The following is a 19,487-nucleotide window of genomic DNA, read 5'->3' as shown; positions in this document are numbered from 1 at the left end:
CACATGTTCCAGAAGGTATTTCTCATTTTGAATAAAAATAAGTTTATGTTCTAACAACTCTCCTGTGAAGTAGGGACTCGCGACATGCGCCTAGTTACCTGAAACGAGTCACATATACTATACATACAAAAGTATGTGGACACTCCTTCAAATTAGTGGATTTGGCTATTTCAGCCACACCCGTTGCTATAAAATCGAACACACAGCCATGTAATCTCCATAGACAAACATTGGCAATAGAATGGCCTTACTCAGTGACTTCCAAGTGGATCCGTCATAGGATGCCAACTTTCCAAAAAGTCAGTTTGTCACATTTCTGCCCTGCTAGAGCTGTCTAGGTTAACTTTTAGTGCTGTTATTGTGAAGTTAAAATGTCTAGGAGCAACAACGGCTCAGTCCTGAAGTGGAAGACCACACAAGCTCACAGAACATGACTGCCGAGTGCTGAAGCACGTCCTTGGTTGCAACACTCACTATCGAGTTCCAAACTGCCTCTGGAAGCAATCTCAGCATCAGAACTATACGTCTGGAGCTTCACAAAATTGAATTCCATGGCTGAGCATCTGTACAATAGCCTAAGATCACCATGCGCAATGCCAAGTGGACTCTGGAGCAGTGGAAACACATTCTCTGGAGTGATGAATCACGCTTCACCATCTGGCAGTCGGAAGGACAAATCTGGGTTTGGCGGATGCCAGGAGAGCGCTACCTGCCCCAATGCATAGTGCCAACTGTAAAGTTTGGTGGAGTAGGAATAATAGTCTGGGGCTGTTTTTAATGGTTCAAGCCCCTTAGTTCCAGTGAAGGGAAATCTTAACTCTACAGCATACAATGACATTCTAGACGATTCTGTGCTTCCAACTTTGTGGCAACAGTTTGGGGAAGTCCCCTTCGTGTGAGTACCTGTGCTGCGTGTTTTTGCCTTCGTGCCCTTGTGGATTGCGCAGATGATTATGGGTCTCGTCCCGTGTGTTGATCATTGTGTGCTTGTGTTATTTATTTTGTTTGGGATTCAACACTTTGTTTTGTATAGTGTTTGTTTGGTCTTCATCCCTGTGCGGTTACACGGCACCCTGGAGCGTGTGCGGACAAGACGGGCTCTAGTGAGCGTGTGCGGACAAGACGGGCTCTAGTGAGCGTGTGCGGACAAGACGGGCTCTAGTGAGCGTGTGCGGACAGGACAGGCTCTAGTGAGCGTGTGCGGACAGGACAGGCTCTAGTGAACGTGTGCGGACAGGACAGGCTCTAGTGAGCGTGTGCGGACAGGACAGGCTCTAGTGAGCGTGTGCAGACAGTCTTCTGAGCAGCAGGGCTGGCACCTTATCATACTTTTCTCTCTCTTCACTGCAGGAGACCAATGAGATTGTGGCCATTAAGAAGTTCAAGGACAGTGAAGGTAAGAGGCCTGTATTTAATCAGGAAATAATTCATATTAAGTCCTGTGATAAAGAATGCTGATTTGATCCAGCCAAACCCGTCTTCTGTTATGGGTGGGTGTCTGTCTGTCTCCTGTTTGCATCTAGTCTCATGGGTTCTTCTGTCTCTCTCGTTCCTGTCTGTCTCTTCTCATCCTCTCTGTATCTTCTCTCCTGTCTGTCTTCTCATCCTCTCTGTGTCTTATCTCCTGTCTGTCTCTTCTCATCCTCTGTATCTTTGCTCCTGTCTGTCTCTTCTCATCCTCTCTGTATCTTCTCTCCTGTCTGTCTTCTCATCCTCTCTGTATCTTCGCTCCTGTCTGTCTTCTCATCCTCTCTGTCTTCTCTCCTCTCTGTATCTTCGCTCCTGTCTGTCTTCTCATCCTCTCTGTATCTTCTCTCCTCTCTGTATCTTTGACCTGTCTGTCTTCTCATCCTCTCTGTGTCTTCTCATCCTCTCTGTCTTCTTTCCTGTCTGTCTTCTCATCCTCTGTATCTTCTCTCCTGTCTGTCTCTTCTCATCCTCTGTATCTTCTCTCCTGTCTGTGTTCTCATCCTCTGTATCTTCTCTCCTGTCTGTGTTCTCATCCTCTCTGTATCTTCTCTCCTGTCTGTCTTCTCATCCTCTCTGTCTTCTCTCCTGTCTGTCTCTTCTCATCCTCTCTGTATCTTCTCTCCTGTCTGTCTTCTTATCCTGTCTCTCTTCTCTCCTGCATATCTTCTCATCCTGTCTGTCTCCTTTACTGTCTCTATCCCTTTGTGGGTTCTCCTGTCTGTCTTCTCATCCTGTCTCTCTTCTCTCCTGTCTGTCTCTTCTCTCCTGTATGTCTTCTCATCCTGTCTCTCTCCTCTCCTGACTCTTTATCCCTTTGTGGGTCCTCTTGTCTGTCTCTCTTATCTCACCCTGTCTGTCTCTCCTCTCATGGTTATCATGTCTGTCTTCTCATCCTGATTGTTCTCTCCTTTCATCCTGTCTGTCCTCTCTTCCTGTCTGTCCTCCCTGTATGTCCTCTCTTCCTGTCTGTCCTCTATTCCTGTCTTTCTTCTCCTCTTATCCTGTTTGTCTCCACTCCTCTCTTCCTGTCTGACTCCACTCCTCTTCCTGTCTGTTCTCTCCTCTCTTCCTGTCTGTCTCCTCTCCTCTCTTCCTGTCTGTTCTCTCCTCTCATCCTGTCTGTCCTCTCTTCCTGTCTGTCTCCACTGCTCTCTTCCTGTCTGTCTCCACTCCTCTCTTCCTGTCTGTCTCCACTCCTCTCTTCCTGTCTGTCTCCACTCCTCTCTTACTGTCTGTCTCCACGCCTCTCTTACTGTCTTTCTCCACTCCTCTCTTACTGTCTTTCTCCACTCCTCTTCCTGTCTGTTCTCTCCTCTCTTCCTGTCTGTCGCCACTCCTCTCTTCCTGTCTTTCTCCACTCCTCTCTTCATGTCTGACTCCACTCCTCTTCCTGTCTGTTCTCTCCTCTCTTCCTGTCTGTCTCCACTCCTCTCTTCCTGTCTGTCTCCACTCCTCTCTTACTGTCTTTTTCCACTCCTCTTCCTGTCTGTTCTCTCTTCCTGTCTGTCTCCACTCCTCTCTTCCTGTCTGTCTCCACTCCTCTCTTCCTGTCTGTCTCCATTCCTCTCTTCCTGTTTGACTCCACTCCTCTTCCTGTCTGTTCTCTCCTCTCTTCCTGTCTGTCTCCATTCCTCTCTTCCTGTCTGACTCCACTCCTCTTCCTGTCTGTTCTCTCCTCTCTTCCTGTCTGTCTCCACTCCTCTCTTCCTGTCTGTTCTCTCCTCTCTTCCTGTCTGTTCTCTCCTCTCTTCCTGTCTGTCTCCACTCCTCTCTTCCTGTCTGTCTCCACTCCTCTCTTCCTGTCTGACTCCACTCTCTTCCTGTCTGTCTCCACTCCTCTCTTCCTGTCTGTTCTCTCTTCCTGTCTGTATCCACTCCTCTCTTCCTGTCTGTCTCCATTCCTCTCTTCCTGTCTGACTCCACTCCTCTTCCTATCTGTTCTCTCCTCTCTTCCTGTCTGTCTCCACTCCTCTCTTCCTGTCTGACTCCACTCCTCTTCCTGTCTGTCTCCACTCCTCTTCCTGTCTGTTCTCTCCTCTCTTCCTGTCTGTCTCCACTCCTCTCTTCCTGTCTGTTCTCTCCTCTATTCCTCTCTGTTCTCTCCTCTCTTCCTGTCTGTCTCCACTCCTCTCTTCCTGTCTGACTCCACTCCTCTTCCTGTCTGTCTCCACTCCTCTTCCTGTCTGTTATCTCCTCTCTTCCTGTCTTTCTCCACTCCTCTCTTACTGTCTTTTTCCACTCCTCTTCCTGTCTGTTCTCTCCTCTCTTCCTGTCTGTTCTCTCCTCTCTTCCTGTCTGTCTCCACTCCTCTCTTCCTGTCTGTCTCCACTCCTCTCTTCCTGTCTATCTCCACTCCTCTCTTACTGTCTTTTTCCACTCCTCTTCCTGTCTGTTCTCTCTTCCTGTCTGTCTCCACTCCTCTCTTCCTGTCTGTCTCCATTCCTCTCTTCCTGTTTGACTCCACTCCTCTTCCTGTCTGTTCTCTCTTCCTGTCTGTCTCCACTCCTCTCTTCCTGTCTGACTCCACTCCTCTTCCTGTATGTCTCCACTCCTCTTCCTGTCTGTTCTCTCCTCTCTTCCTGTCTGTCTCCACTCCTCTCTTCCTGTCTGTTCTCTCCTCTCTTCCTGTCTGTTCTCTCCTCTCTTCCTGTCTGTCTCCACTCCTCTCTTCCTGTCTGTCTCCACTCCTCTCTTCCTGTCTGACTCCACTCCTCTTCCTGTCTGTCTCCACTCCTCTTCCTGTCTGTTCTCTCCTCTCTTCCTGTCTGTCTCCACTCCTCTCTTCCTGTCTGTTCTCTCTTCCTGTCTGTATCCACTCCTCTCTTCCTGTCTGTCTCCATTCCTCTCTTCCTGTCTGACTCCACTCCTCTTCCTGTCTGTTCTCTCCTCTCTTCCTGTCTGTCTCCACTCCTCTCTTCCTGTCTGACTCCACTCCTCTTCCTGTCTGTCTCCACTCCTCTTCCTGTCTGTTCTCTCCTCTCTTCCTGTCTGTCTCCACTCCTCTCTTCCTGTCTGTTCTCTCCTCTCTTCCTGTCTGTTCTCTCCTCTCTTCCTGTCTGTTATCTCCTCTCTTCCTGTCTGTCTCCACTCCTCTCTTCCTGTCTGTCTCCACTCCTCTCTTCCTGTCTGACTCCACTCCTCTTCCTGTCTGTCTCCACTCCTCTTCCTGTCTGTTCTCTCCTCTCTTCCTGTCTGTCTCCACTCCTCTCTTCCTGTCTGTTCTCTCCTCTATTCCTCTCTGTTCTCTCCTCTCTTCCTGTCTGTCTCCACTCCTCTCTTCCTGTCTGACTCCACTCCTCTTCCTGTCTGTCTCCACTCCTCTTCCTGTCTGTTATCTCCTCTCTTCCTGTCTTTCTCCACTCCTCTCTTACTGTCTTTTTCCACTCCTCTTCCTGTCTGTTCTCTCTTCCTGTCTGTCTCCACTCCTCTCTTCCTGTCTGTCTCCACTCCTCTCTTCCTGTCTGTCTCCACTCCTCTCTTCCTGTCTATCTCCACTCCTCTCTTACTGTCTGTCTCCACTCCTCTCTTACTGTCTTTCTCCACTCCTCTTCCTGTCTGTCTCCACTCCTCTCTTCCTGTCTTTCTCCTCTCCTCTCTTCCTGTCTGTCTCTACTCCTCTCTTCTTGTCTGTCTGTCCTCTCCTCTCTTCCCGTCTGTTCTCTCCACTCCTCCTGTCTGTCTCCACTCTTCTCATCCTGTTTGTCCTCTCTTCATGTCTGTCTCACTCCTCTCTTCCTGTCGGTCTCTCCTTTCCCCAGAGAATGAGGAGGTTAAGGAGACCACACTCCGGGAGCTGAAGATGCTCCGAACCTTGAAGCAGGAGAATATCGTGGAGCTGAAGGAAGCCTTCCGCAGGAGGGGGAAACTCTACCTGGTGTTTGAGTATGTAGAGAAGGTAAGACTAGCTTCACTTGTAGTCTCCTGCAGTGAATATTGATTATATCTCAGAATAATAAGACTTCTGAAGCCTTCAAATTATAGTTTAGATGTTGATCAAATAAATAGTCCAGGAGATTGATACTGATCCCTTCTGTTGGTCTCTTCTAGAACATGCTGGAGCTGCTGGAGGAGCTTCCTAACGGAGTGCCGTCTGATAAAGTCAGGAACTACATCTACCAGCTGATCAAAGCTATCCATTGGTGTCATAAGAACGACATTGTCCACCGGGGTAAGGAGACATGATGCTTTAGGAACCAGAACCAATTAACACACCTTTAATATACCAGAGCCTCAGCCTTCCATTAGGCCCTAGTGCACACTCTTCAGGTAATATGAAGTCCCAGCATTCCTCTGTTCTGCCATGACATCTTTTCTGGTTTGATAGTTTAATAGTCTGTTCAGTGTCTCAGATGATGAGAGCTTGTGACTTGGAGTACAGCAACACTCCAGATGGCTTGCCATCTTTCAGACAACATTATGACAATATTATGTTGGTAGACCATATCCCCTCACTATGACCTGACTTAGGGTTAGCTAACCCTAACCCATATCCCCTCACTATGACCTGACTTAGGGTTAGCTAACCCTAACCCATATCCCCTCACTATGACCTGACTTAGGGTTAGCTAACCCTAACCCATATTCCCTCATTATGACCTGACTTAGGGTTAGCTAACCCTAACCTATATCCCCTCACTATGACCTGACTTAGGGTTAGCTAACCCTAACCCATATCCCCTCACTATGACCTGACTTAGGGTTAGCTAACCCTAACCCATATTCCCTCATTATGACCTGACTTAGGGTTAGCTAACCCTAACCCATATCCCCTCACTATGACCTGACTTAGGGTTAGCTAACCCTAACCTATATCCCCTCACTATGACCTGACTTAGGGTTAGCTAACCCTACCCATATTCCCTCATTATGACCTGACTTAGGGTTAGCTAACCCTAACCCATATCCCCTCACTATGACCTGACTTAGGGTTAGCTAACCCTAACCCATATCCCCTCACTATGACCTGACTTAGGGTTAGCTAACCCTAACCCATATCCCCTCACTATGACCTGACTTAGGGTTAGCTAACCCTAACCCATATTCCCTCATTATGACCTGACTTAGGGTTAGCTAACCCTAACCTATATCCCCTCACTATGACCTGACTTAGGGTTAGCTAACCCTAACCCATATCCCCTCACTATGACCTGACTTAGGGTTAGCTAACCCTAACCCATATTCCCTCATTATGACCTGACTTAGGGTTAGCTAACCCTAACCCATATCCCCTCACTATGACCTGACTTAGGGTTAGCTAACCCTAACCTATATCCCCTCACTATGACCTGACTTAGGGTTAGCTAACCCTAACCCATATTCCCTCATTATGACCTGACTTAGGGTTAGCTAACCCTAACCCATATCCCCTCACTATGACCTATCTTAGGGTTAGCTAACCCTAACCTATATCCCCTCACTATGACCTGACTTAGGGTTAGCTAACCCTAACCCATATCCCCTCACTATGACCTGACTTAGGGTTAGCTAACCCTAACCCATATCCCCTCACTATGTCCTGACTTAGGGTTAGCTAACCCTAACCCATATCCCCTCACTATGACCTGACTTAGGGTTAGCTAACCCTAACCCATATCCCCTCACTCCTGTCTCTCTCCCTCCTGTCTATCTCTGCCTCTGTCTTATCTCTCTCTCCCTCCTTTGTCTCTGTCTCTCCCTCCTGTCTGTCTCTCCTTCCTGTCTCTCCTTCCTGTCTGTCTCTGTCTCTCTCTCCTCAGATATAAAGCCAGAGAACCTTCTAATCAGTTCTGATGACATCCTCAAGCTATGTGACTTTGGTGAGCAGAGCAACTTGTCTGTCTGTCATCTTCATTCAGTCAGTAACAGCACCAACCTGTTAGAGAATCTTTAGTCTCTGCTGTTCAACCTGTATAAACTTTTTCATTTCTTCAGTCCTTAGCCATTAGCATGTTGATTTAAGTTCCCATAGAAACAGCCTGTCTTCATATGGAGTTATGTTAGCCTGTCTACTCTGGAAGGTTAGTGTCTGTCTGACACTCCGAGTCACTCACTCACTCACTCACTCACTCACTCAATCTCTCTCTCACTCACTCACTCACTCACTCACTCACTCACTCACTCACTCACTCACTCACTCACTCACTCTTCTCATTCCAAGTCGACACACAGCTCTCCTCATTCCAAGTCGACACACAGCTCTCCTCATTCCAAGTCGACACACAGCTCTCCTCATTCCATGTGGACACACGCTGTCCTCATTCCAAGTCGACACACAGCTCTCCTCATTCCATGTGGACACACGTTATCCTCATTCCATGTCGACACACAGCTCTCCTCATTCCAAGTCGACACACAGCTCTCCTCATTCCAAGTCGACACACAGCTCTCCTCATTCCAAGTCGACACACAGCTCTCCTCATTCCATGTGGACACACGCTGTCCTCATTCCAAGTCGACACACAGCTCTCCTCATTCCATGTGGACACACGTTATCCTCATTCCATGTCGACACACAGCTCTCCTCATTCCAAGTCGACACACAGCTCTCCTCATTCCAAGTCGACACACAGCTCTCCTCATTCCAAGTCGACACACAGCTCTCCTCATTCCATGTGGACACACGTTATCCTCATTCCATGTCGACACACAGCTCTCCTCATTCCAAGTCGACACACAGCTCTCCTCATTCCAAGTCGACACACAGCTCTCCTCATTCCAAGTCGACACACAGCTCTCCTCATTCCATGTGGACACACGCTGTCCTCATTCCAAGTCGACACACAGCTCTCCTCATTCCATGTGGACACACGTTGTCCTCATTCCAAGTCGACACACAGCTCTCCTCATTCCAAGTCGACACACAGCTCTCCTCATTCCAAGTTGACACACAGCTCTCCTCATTCCATGTCGACACACAGCTCTCCTCATTCCATGTGGTCACACAGCTCTCCTCATTCCATGTGGTCACACAGCTCTCCTCATTCCATGTCGACACACAGCTCTCCTCATTCCATGTGGTCACACAGCTCTCCTCATTCCATGTGGTCACACAGCTGTCCTCATTCCATGTGGTCACACAGCTCTCCTCATTCCATGTGGACACACAGCTCTCCTCATTCCATGTGGACACACAGCTCTCCTCATTCTATGTGGACACACAGCTCTCCTCATTCCATGTGGTCACACAGCTGTCCTCATTCCATGTCGACACACAGCTCTCCTCATTCCATGTGGACACACAGCTCTCCTCATTCCATGTGGATACGTTGTCCTCATTCCATGTCGACACACAGCTCTCCTCATTCCATGTGGACACACAGCTCTCCTCATTCCATGTGGTCACACAGCTGTCCTCATTCCATGTCGACACACAGCTCTCCTCATTCCATGTGGACACACAGCTCTCCTCATTCCATGTGGACACGTTGTCCTCATTCCATGTGGACACACAGCTCTCCTCATTCCATGTGGACACACAGCTCTCCTCATTCCATGTGGACACGTTGTCCTCATTCCATGTGGACACACAGCTCTCCTCATTCCAAGTCGACACACAGCTCTCCTCATTCCAAGTCGACACACAGCTCTCCTCATTCCATGTGGACACACGCTGTCCTCATTCCAAGTCGACACACAGCTCTCCTCATTCCATGTGGACACACGTTGTCCTCATTCCAAGTCGACACACAGCTCTCCTCATTCCAAGTCGACACACAGCTCTCCTCATTCCAAGTTGACACACAGCTCTCCTCATTCCATGTCGACACACAGCTCTCCTCATTCCATGTGGTCACACAGCTCTCCTCATTCCATGTGGTCACACAGCTCTCCTCATTCCATGTCGACACACAGCTCTCCTCATTCCATGTGGTCACACAGCTGTCCTCATTCCATGTGGTCACACAGCTCTCCTCATTCCATGTGGACACACAGCTCTCCTCATTCCATGTGGACACACAGCTCTCCTCATTCCATGTGGACACACAGCTCTCCTCATTCCATGTGGTCACACAGCTGTCCTCATTCCATGTCGACACACAGCTCTCCTCATTCCATGTGGACACACAGCTCTCCTCATTCCATGTGGATACGTTGTCCTCATTCCATGTCGACACACAGCTCTCCTCATTCCATGTGGACACACAGCTCTCCTCATTCCATGTGGTCACACAGCTGTCCTCATTCCATGTCGACACACAGCTCTCCTCATTCCATGTGGACACACAGCTCTCCTCATTCCATGTGGACACGTTGTCCTCATTCCATGTGGACACACAGCTCTCCTCATTCCATGTGGACACACAGCTCTCCTCATTCCATGTGGACACGTTGTCCTCATTCCATGTGGACACACAGCTCTCCTCATTCCATGTCGACACACAGCTCTCCTCATTCCATGTGGTCACACAGCTCTCCTCATTCCATTTGGTCACACAGCTGTCCTCATTCCATGTGGTCACACAGCTCTCCTCATTCCATGTGGACACACAGCTCTCCTCATTCCATGTGGACACACAGCTCTCCTCATTCCATGTGGTCACACAGCTGTCCTCATTCCATGTCGACACACAGCTCTCCTCATTCCATGTGGACACACAGCTCTCCTCATTCCATGTGGACACGTTGTCCTCATTCCATGTGGACACACAGCTCTCCTCATTCCATGTGGACACACAGCTCTCCTCATTCCATGTGGACACACAGCTCTCCTCATTCCATGTGGACACACAGCTCTCCTCATTCCATGTGGACACACAGCTCTCCTCATTCCATGTGGTCACACAGCTCTCCTCATTCCATGTGGACACGTTGTCCTCATTCCATGTGGACACACAGCTCTCCTCATTCCATGTGGACACACAGCTCTCCTCATTCAATGTGGTCTTGGGGTTGTTACTACCACATTGATAGCTGCTATTTTTCACATGTATTTTCCTAACCCTTTGAATGTTGTTTCATTCTTTCTTTCATTGTCATGTGATAATATTCTGCTGCACATCCAGTCAGTCAGGTTGGTGTTCTGGTGGTACCAGACACTATGATAGTCAGGTTGGTGTTGTGTGGTACCGTACCAGACACTATGATAGTCAGGTTGGTGTTGTGTGGTACCAAACACTATGATAGTCAGGTTGCAACTTCCGTCAGGTTGGTGTTGTGTGGTACCGTACCAGACACTATGATAGTCAGGTTGGTGTTGTGTGGTACCAAACACTATGATAGTCAGGAGCAACTTCCGGCGCCGACAGAGATGGCCGCCTCGCTTCGCGTTCCTAGGAAACTATGCAGTTTTTAGTTTTTTTACGTGTTATTTCTTACATTAGTACCCCAGGTCATCTTAGGTTTCATCACATACAGTCGAGAAGAACTACTGAATATAAGATCAGCGTCAACTCACCATCAGTACGACCAAGAATACGCTTTTCGCGACGCGGATCCTGTGCTCTGCCTTACAAACAGGACAACGGAGACGTGCAGCGACCCAAAAAAACGACTCCGAAAAAGAGGGAAACGAGGCGGTCTTCTGGTCAGACTCCGGAGACGGGCACATCGTGCACCATTCCCTAGCATTCTTCTTGCCAATGTCCAGTCTCTTGACAACAAGGTTGATGAAATCCGAGCAAGGGTAGCATTCCAGAGGGACATCAGAGACTGTAACGTTCTTTGCTTCACGGAAACGTGGCTTACTGGAGAGACGCTATCCGAAGCGGTGCAGCCAACAGGTTTCTCCACGCATCGCGCAGACAGGAAAAAACATCTTTCTGGTAAAAAGAGGGTTGGGGGCGTATGCCTTATGACTAACGTGACATGGTGTGATGAAAGAAACATACAGGAACTCAAATCCTTCTGTTCACCTGATTTAGAATTCCTCACAATCAAATGTAGACCGCATTATCTACCAAGAGAATTCTCTTCGATTATAATCACAGCCGTATATATCCCCCCCCAAGCAGACACATCGTTGGCTCTGAATGAACTTTATTTGACTCTTTGCAAACTGGAAACCATTTATCCGGAGGCTGCATTCATTGTAGCTGGGGATTTTAACAAGGCTAATCTGAAAACAAGACTCCCCAAATTTTATCAGCATATCGATTGCGCAACCAGGGGTGGAAAGACCTTGGATCATTGTTACTCTAACTTCCGCGATGCATATAAGGCCCTGCCCCGCCCCCCTTTCGGAAAAGCTGACCATGACTCCATTTTGTTGATCCCTGCCTACAGACAGAAACTAAAACAAGAGGCTCCCACGCTGAGGTCTGTCCAACGCTGGTCCGACCAAGCTGACTCCACACTCCAAGACTGCTTCCATTACGTGGACTGGGACATGTTTCGTATTGCGTCAGACAACAACATTGACGAATACGCTGATTCGGTGTGCGAGTTCATTAGAACGTGCGTTGAAGATGTCGTTCCCATAGCAACGATTAAAACATTCCCTAACCAGAAACCGTGGATTGATGGCAGCATTCGTGTGAAACTGAAAGCGCGAACCACTGCTTTTAATCAGGGCAAGGTGTCTGGTAACATGACCGAATACAAACAGTGCAGCTATTCCCTCCGCAAGGCTATCAAACAAGCTAAGCGTCAGTACAGAGACAAAGTAGAATCTCAATTCAACGGCTCAGACACAAGAGGCATGTGGCAGGGTCTACAGTCAATCACGGACTACAGGAAGAAATCCAGCCCAGTCACGGACCAGGATGTCCTGCTCCCAGGCAGACTAAATAACTTTTTTGCCCGCTTTGAGGACAATACAGTGCCACTGACACGGCCTGCAACGAAAACTTGCGGTCTCTCCTTCACTGCAGCCGAGGTGAGTAAGACATTTAAACGTGTTAACCCTCGCAAGGCTGCAGGCCCAGACGGCATCCCCAGCCGCGCCCTCAGAGCATGCGCAGACCAGCTGGCCGGTGTGTTTACGGACATATTCAATCAATCCCTATACCAGTCTGCTGTTCCCACATGCTTCAAGAGGGCCACCATTGTTCCTGTTCCCAAGAAAGCTAAGGTAACTGAGCTAAACGACTACCGCCCCGTAGCACTCACTTCCGTCATCATGAAGTGCTTTGAGAGACTAGTCAAGGACCATATCACCTCCACCCTACCTGACACCCTAGACCCACTCCAATTTGCTTACTGCCCAAATAGGTCCACAGACGATGCAATCTCAACCACACTGCACACTGCCCTAACCCATCTGGACAAGAGGAATACCTATGTGAGAATGCTGTTCATTGACTACAGTTCGGCATTCAACACCATAGTACCCTCCAAGCTCGTCATCAAGCCCGAGACCCTGGGTCTCGACCCCGCCCTGTGCAACTGGGTACTGGACTTCCTGACGGGCCGCCCCCAGGTGGTGAGGGTAGGCAACAACATCTCCTCCCCGCTGATCCTCAACACTGGGGCCCCACAAGGGTGCGTTCTGAGCCCTCTCCTGTACTCCCTGTTCACCCACGACTGCGTGGCCACGCACGCCTCCAACTCAATCATCAAGTTTGCGGACGACACAACAGTGGTAGGCTTGATTACCAACAACGACGAGACGGCCTACAGGGAGGAGGTGAGGGCCCTCGGAGTGTGGTGTCAGGAAAATAACCTCACACTCAACGTCAACAAAACTAAGGAGATGATTGTGGACTTCAGGAAACAGCAGAGGGAACACCCCCCTATCCACATCGATGGAACAGTAGTGGAGAGGGTAGCAAGTTTTAAGTTCCTCGGCATACACATCACAGACAAACTGAATTGGTCCACTCACACAGACAGCATTGTGAAGAAGGCGCAGCAGCGCCTCTTCAACCTCAGGAGGCTGAAGAAATTCGGCTTGTCACCAAAAGCACTCACAAACTTCTACAGATGCACAATCGAGAGCATCCTGGCGGGCTGTATCACCGCCTGGTACGGCAACTGCTCCGCCCTCAACCGTAAGGCTCTCCAGAGGGTAGTGAGGTCTGCACAACGCATCACCGGGGGCAAACTACCTGCCCTCCAGGACACATACACCACCCGATGTCACAGGAAGGCCATAAAGATCATCAAGGACATCAACCACCCGAGCCACTGCCTGTTCAACCCGCTATCATCCAGAAGGCGAGGTCAGTACAGGTGCATCAAAGCTGGGACCGAGAGACTGAAATACAGCTTCTATCTCAAGGCTATCAGACTGTTAAACAGCCACCACTAACATTGAGTGGCTGCTGCCAACACACTGACACTGACTCAACTCCAGCCACTTTAATAATGGGAATTGATGGGAAATTATGTAAATATATCACTAGCCACTTTAACCAATGCTACCTTATATAATGTTACTCACCCTACATTATTCATCTCATAGGCATACGTATATACTGTACTCTATATCATCGACTGTATCCTTATGTAATACATGTATCACTAGCCACTTTAACTATGCCACTTTGTTTACATACTCATCTCATATGTATATACTGTACTCGATACAATCTACTGTATCTGCCTATGCTGCTCTGTACCATCACTCATTCATATATCCTTATGTACATATTCTTTATCCCCTCACACTGTGTACAAGACAGTAGTTTTGGAATTGTTAGTTAGATTACTTGTTGGTTATTACTGCATTGTCGGAACTAGAAGCACAAGCATTTCGCTACACTCGCATTAACATCTGCTAACCATGTGTATGTGACAAATAAAATTTGATTTGATTTGATTTGGTGTTCTGGTGGTACCAGACACTATGATATTCAGGTTGGTGTTGGGTGGTACCAGACACTATGATATTCAGGTTGGTGTTGGGTGGTACCAGACACTATGATAGTCAGGTTGGTGTTCTGGTGGTACCAGACACTATGATATTCAGGTTGGTGTTGGGTGGTACCAGACACTATGATATTCAGGTTGGTGTTGGGTGGTACCAGACACTATGATAGTCAGGTTGGTGTTCTGGTGGTACCAGACACTATGATAGTCAGGTTGGTGTTGGGTGGTACCAGACACTATGATATTCAGGTTGGTGTTGGGTGGTACCAGACACTATGATAGTCAGGTTGGTGTTCTGGTGGTACCAGACACTATGATAGTCAGGTTGGTGTTGTGTGGTACCAAACACTATGATAGTCAGGTTGGTGTTGGGTGGTACCAGACACTATGATAGTCAGGTTGGTGTTGGGTGGTACCGTACCAGACACTATGATAGTCAGGTTGGTGTTCTGGTGGTACCAGACACTATGATAGTCAGGTTGGTGTTGGGTGGTACCGTACCAGACACTATGATAGTCAGGTTGGTGTTGTGTGGTACCAAACACTATGATAGTCAGGTTGGTGTTCTGGTGGTACCAGACACTATGATAGTCAGGTTGGTGTTGGGTGGTACCGTACCAGACACTATGATAGTCAGGTTGGTGTTGGGTGGTACCAGACACTATGATAGTCAGGTTGGTGTTGGGTGGTACCGTACCAGACACTATGATAGTCAGGTTGGTGTTGGGTGGTACCAGACACTATGATAGTCAGGTTGGTGTTCTGGTGGTACCAGACACTATGATAGTCAGGTTGGTGTTGGGTGGTACCAGACACTATGATAGTCAGGTTGGTGTTGGGTGGTACCGTACCAGACACTATGATAGTCAGGTTGGTGTTCTGGTGGTACCAGACACTATGATAGTCAGGTTGGTGTTGGGTGGTACCGTACCAGACACTATGATAGTCAGGTTGGTGTTGGGTGGTACCGTACCAGACACTATGATAGTCAGGTTGGTGTTGGGTGGTACCAGACACTATGATAGTCAGGTTGGTGTTCTGGTGGTACCAGACACTATGATAGTCAGGTTGGTGTTGGGTGGTGCCAGACACTATGATATTCAGGTTGGTGTTCTGGTGGTACCAGACACTATGATAGTCAGGTTGGTGTTGGGTGGTACCAGACACTATGATAGTCAGGTTGGTGTTGGGTGGTACCAGACACTATGATAGTCAGGTTGGTGTTCTGGTGGTACCAGACACTATGATAGTCAGGTTGGTGTTGGGTGGTACCAGACACTATGATAGTCAGGTTGGTGTTGGGTGGTACCAGACACTATGATATTCAGGTTGGTGTTGGGTGGTACCAGACACTATGATAGTCAGGTTGGTGTTCTGGTGGTACCAGACACTATGATAGTCAGGTTGGTGTTCTGGTGGTACCGTACCAGACACTATGATAGTCAGGTTGGTGTTGGGTGGTACCGTACCAGACACTATGATAGTCAGGTTGGTGTTGGGTGGTACCAGACACTATGATAGTCAGGTTGGTGTTGGGTGGTACCAGACACTATGATATTCAGGTTGGTGTTGGGTGGTACCAGACACTATGATAGTCAGGTTGGTGTTCTGGTGGTACCAGACACTATGATAAAGCACATCACGAAGTGAAACATTTCTTTGAGCACCCTGATACGTCAATATACTCTGTAGAGCAGTACATCTACAGTCTATGTTTAGCTGCTCAGTGTTGACTCATTCTGTTGAATCAATTAATACAGATAGCGAGAGAGGGGGTGGGGTGGTGGTCTGACTGGTTGCTCTTAGACTGTTGTTCCTGTGTCCTCATCATCCTACTGAAATTATTTTACTGTCTTAGCTGTGTTCCTGGTTAGTTGGTCTCTGAGGTCACTTCCTGTTCTCTCTCTTATTCACTGCACTGTCTGTCTTCTCTTGTCAGGCTTCGCCCGTAATCTCTCAGAGGGAAATGATGCCAACTACACAGAGTACGTGGCCACTAGATGGTACCGCTCTCCAGAACTACTGCTGGGGTGAGTTTCGTGTATGTGTCTCATTCTGGTTGAGTCCATTCTACCTGGATACTGTAAACATGCACCAACACGTGTTAATGGTGTGCAGTACAGGTAGGATACTGCAGACATGAACCATACAATTTTAATGACCAACACCCTCTCTCCCCTCTTCCCCCAGGGCTCCGTATGGTAAGGCAGTTGACATGTGGTCAGTAGGCTGTATCCTGGGTGAGCTGAGTGATGGCCAGCCGTTGTTCCCAGGAGAGAGTGAGATAGATCAGCTCTTCATCATCCAGAAGGTCCTGGGACCACTGCCTACTGAACAGATGAAACTCTTCTACAATAACCCTCGATTCCACGGGCTAAGGGTAGGACAGGCTGGAAACTGTCTCTGCTCTCAGTACTCTCTCTATCTGTCCACCTCTCTTCCCCTCACTCCCCCTCACATGCTCTCTTACTCTTCTCTTCTTCCTGTTCTTTCCAACTCACTCCATCTTTCGATCTCTGGTCTTATTTCAGTATTCTCTCTCTCTCTCCATCTCTTTTTCCGTCCTCTCCCTCTCTCTCTTGCTAGCTGTGGCATGACTGATTGGATCACAGTGACACATCATTTATCTCCATTCTGCCTTGAGGAGTGGTTCAGATCATTACTGACTTGCTGGTTGCCTGGCTGGTGTTACTGACTGGTGTTTCTGTCTGGTGTTACTTGCTGGCGTTACTGACTGGCTGACGTTACTGACTGGTTGGTTGGCTGGCTAGCTTACTGGATAGCTGGCTTGCTAGTTGGCTAGCTGACCGGCTTGTGTACAGACTGGCTGACTGGTTGGCGGGTTGGTTGTCTGGTTGACTCGCTGACTGGCCGGTTGACTTGCTGGCTGACTGGCATTACTGACTGACTGGCTGGCTGGATGACTGACAGACTGGTTGGCTGACTAGCTGGTTGACTGGCTGGTTGACCGACCGGCTGGCTAGCTGGCTTGTTGACTGACTGACTGGCTGGATGACTGACAGACTGGTTGGCTGACTATTTGGTTGACTGGCTGGTTGACTGACCGACCGGCTGGCTAGCTGGCTTGTTGACTGACTGGCTGATTGACTTGCTAACTGGCTGGTTGGCTGGCTGACTGGCTTGTGTACAGACTGGCTGGCTGGTTGACTGACTGGTTGGCGGGTTGGCTGGCTGGTTGACTGACTGGCTGGTTGACTCGCTGTATGGCTGACTGGCTGGCTGACTGGCATTACTGACTGACTGACTGGCTGTCTGGATGACTGACAGACTGGTTGGCTGACTAGCTGGTTGACTGGCTTGTTGACTGACTGGCTTGTTGACTTGCTAACTGGGTGGTTGACTTGCTGGCTGGCTGGCTAGCTGGTTGGCTGGCTTGTTGACTGACTGGCTTGTTAACTTGCTAACTGGGTGGTTGTCTTGCTAGCTGGCTGGCTAGCTGGTTGGCTGGCTTTTTGAATGACTGGCTGGTTGACTGACTGGTTGACCGACCGGCTGGCTAGCTGGCTTGTTGACTGACTGGGTGGTTGACATGCTGGCTGGCTGGCTGGCTAGCTGGTTGGCTGGCTTGTTGACTGACTGGCTTGTTGACTTGCTAACTGGGTGGTTGTCTTGCTAGCTGGCTGGCTAGCTGGTTGGCTGGCTTTTTGAATGACTGGCTGGTTGACTGACTGGCTGACAGGCTGGTTGACGGGTAGACTGACTGACTCGCTGGTTGACTAGCTGACTGACTGACTGGTTGACGGGCTGGCTGGCTGACGGGTTGGCTGGCTGACTGGCTGCTGATGGTGGTAGAGGCATGACACGCAAACCATGCTATTTGTTGTGTGCTTTTCAGTTCCCAGCAGTGAACCACCCCACCACCCTGGAGAGGAAGTACCTGGGGTTCATCAGTGGAACCCTATTGGACCTCATGAAGGTAAGGTCAGAGGTCAGGAGTTAAAGGTCAGGGATGCTACTGGGGTTAGGTTTAGGGTTATGCTGATTCACACAGTAGGGTATGACTCTCCATTCCATTAAAACACATGCCTCTAATGTATCTGTAATGTCATGTATCTGTAATGTTATGTCAGGTATCTTTAATGTATGTAATGTCTCTGTAATGTAATGTCAGGTATCTTTAATGTATTTAATGTCCCTGTAATGTAATGTATCTGTAATGTAATGTATCTGTAATGTTATGTATCTGTAATGTCATGTATCTGTAATGTCATGTATCTGTAATGTCATGTCAGGTATCTTTAATGTATTTAATGTCCCTGTAATGTAATGTATCTGTAATGTTATGTAAATGTAATGTTATGTGTCTGTAATGTCATGTATCTGTAATGTCATGTATCTGTAATGTAATGTCATGTATCTGTAATGTCATGTATTTGTAATGTCATGTCATGTATCTGTAATGCCATGTATCTGTAATGTCATGTATCTGTAATGTAATGTCATGTATCTGTAATGTCATGTATCTGTAATGACATGTATCTATAATGTCATGTATCTGTAATGTCATGTATCTGTAATGTAATGTCATGTATCTGTAATGTCATGTATTTGTAATGTCATGTCATGTATCTGTAATGTCATGTATCTGTAATGTTATGTATCTGTAATGTAATGTCAGGTATCTTTAATGTATTTAATGTATCTGTAATGTAATGTATCTGTAATGTCATGTATCTGTAATGTCATGTATTTGTAATGTCATGCATCTGTAATGTTATGTCAGGTATCTGTAATGTCATGTATCTGTAATGTCATCTATCTGTAATGTTATGTCAGGTATCTTTAATGTATTTAATGTCTCTGTAATGTAATGGCAGGTATCTGTAATGTAATGTATCTGTAATATAATGTCAGGTATCTTTAATGTATTTAATGTCTCTGTAATGTAATGTAATGTATCTGTAATGTAATGTATCTGTAATGTCATGTATCTGTAATGTCATGTATCTGTAATGTCATGTATCTGTAATGTTATGTATCTGTAATGTCATGTATCTGTAATGTAATGTATCTGTAATGTAATGTTATGTATCTGTAAAGTTATGTATCTGTAATGTCAGGTGTCTTTAATGTATTTAATGTCTCTGTATTGTAATGGCAGGTATCTGTGATGTAATGCCAGATATATTTAATGTATTTAATGTCTCTGTAATGTAATGGCAGGTATCTTTAATGTATGTAATGTCTCTGTAATGTAATGTCAGGTATCTTTAATGTATTTAATGTATCTGTAATGTAATGTCATGTATCTGTAATGTAATGTCATGTAT

At 47.6% G+C, this 19,487-nt stretch overlaps 1 protein-coding gene across 2 annotated transcripts in view; it reads left to right on the top strand.

Moving 5' to 3' along the window:
- The window catches only part of LOC110523943 (cyclin-dependent kinase-like 5), a 178,416-nt gene that overhangs the window by 56,928 nt on the left and 102,001 nt on the right, over positions 1-19,487 (top strand). For both annotated transcript variants that reach the window (XM_036980806.1, XM_036980846.1), the window contains exons 4-10: positions 1,351-1,396; positions 5,229-5,365; positions 5,518-5,638; positions 7,206-7,265; positions 16,136-16,226; positions 16,387-16,576; positions 18,053-18,133. In XM_036980806.1, the coding sequence (XP_036836701.1) occupies positions 1,351-1,396; positions 5,229-5,365; positions 5,518-5,638; positions 7,206-7,265; positions 16,136-16,226; positions 16,387-16,576; positions 18,053-18,133 (726 nt within the window). The remainder of the gene's footprint in view (positions 1-1,350; positions 1,397-5,228; positions 5,366-5,517; positions 5,639-7,205; positions 7,266-16,135; positions 16,227-16,386; positions 16,577-18,052; positions 18,134-19,487) is intronic.

Source organism: Oncorhynchus mykiss, chromosome 1 (genome assembly GCF_013265735.2).
Source record: "Oncorhynchus mykiss isolate Arlee chromosome 1, USDA_OmykA_1.1, whole genome shotgun sequence".
NCBI lineage: Eukaryota > Metazoa > Chordata > Actinopteri > Salmoniformes > Salmonidae > Oncorhynchus > Oncorhynchus mykiss.
This window is presented reverse-complemented; position numbering and strand designations above follow the sequence as displayed.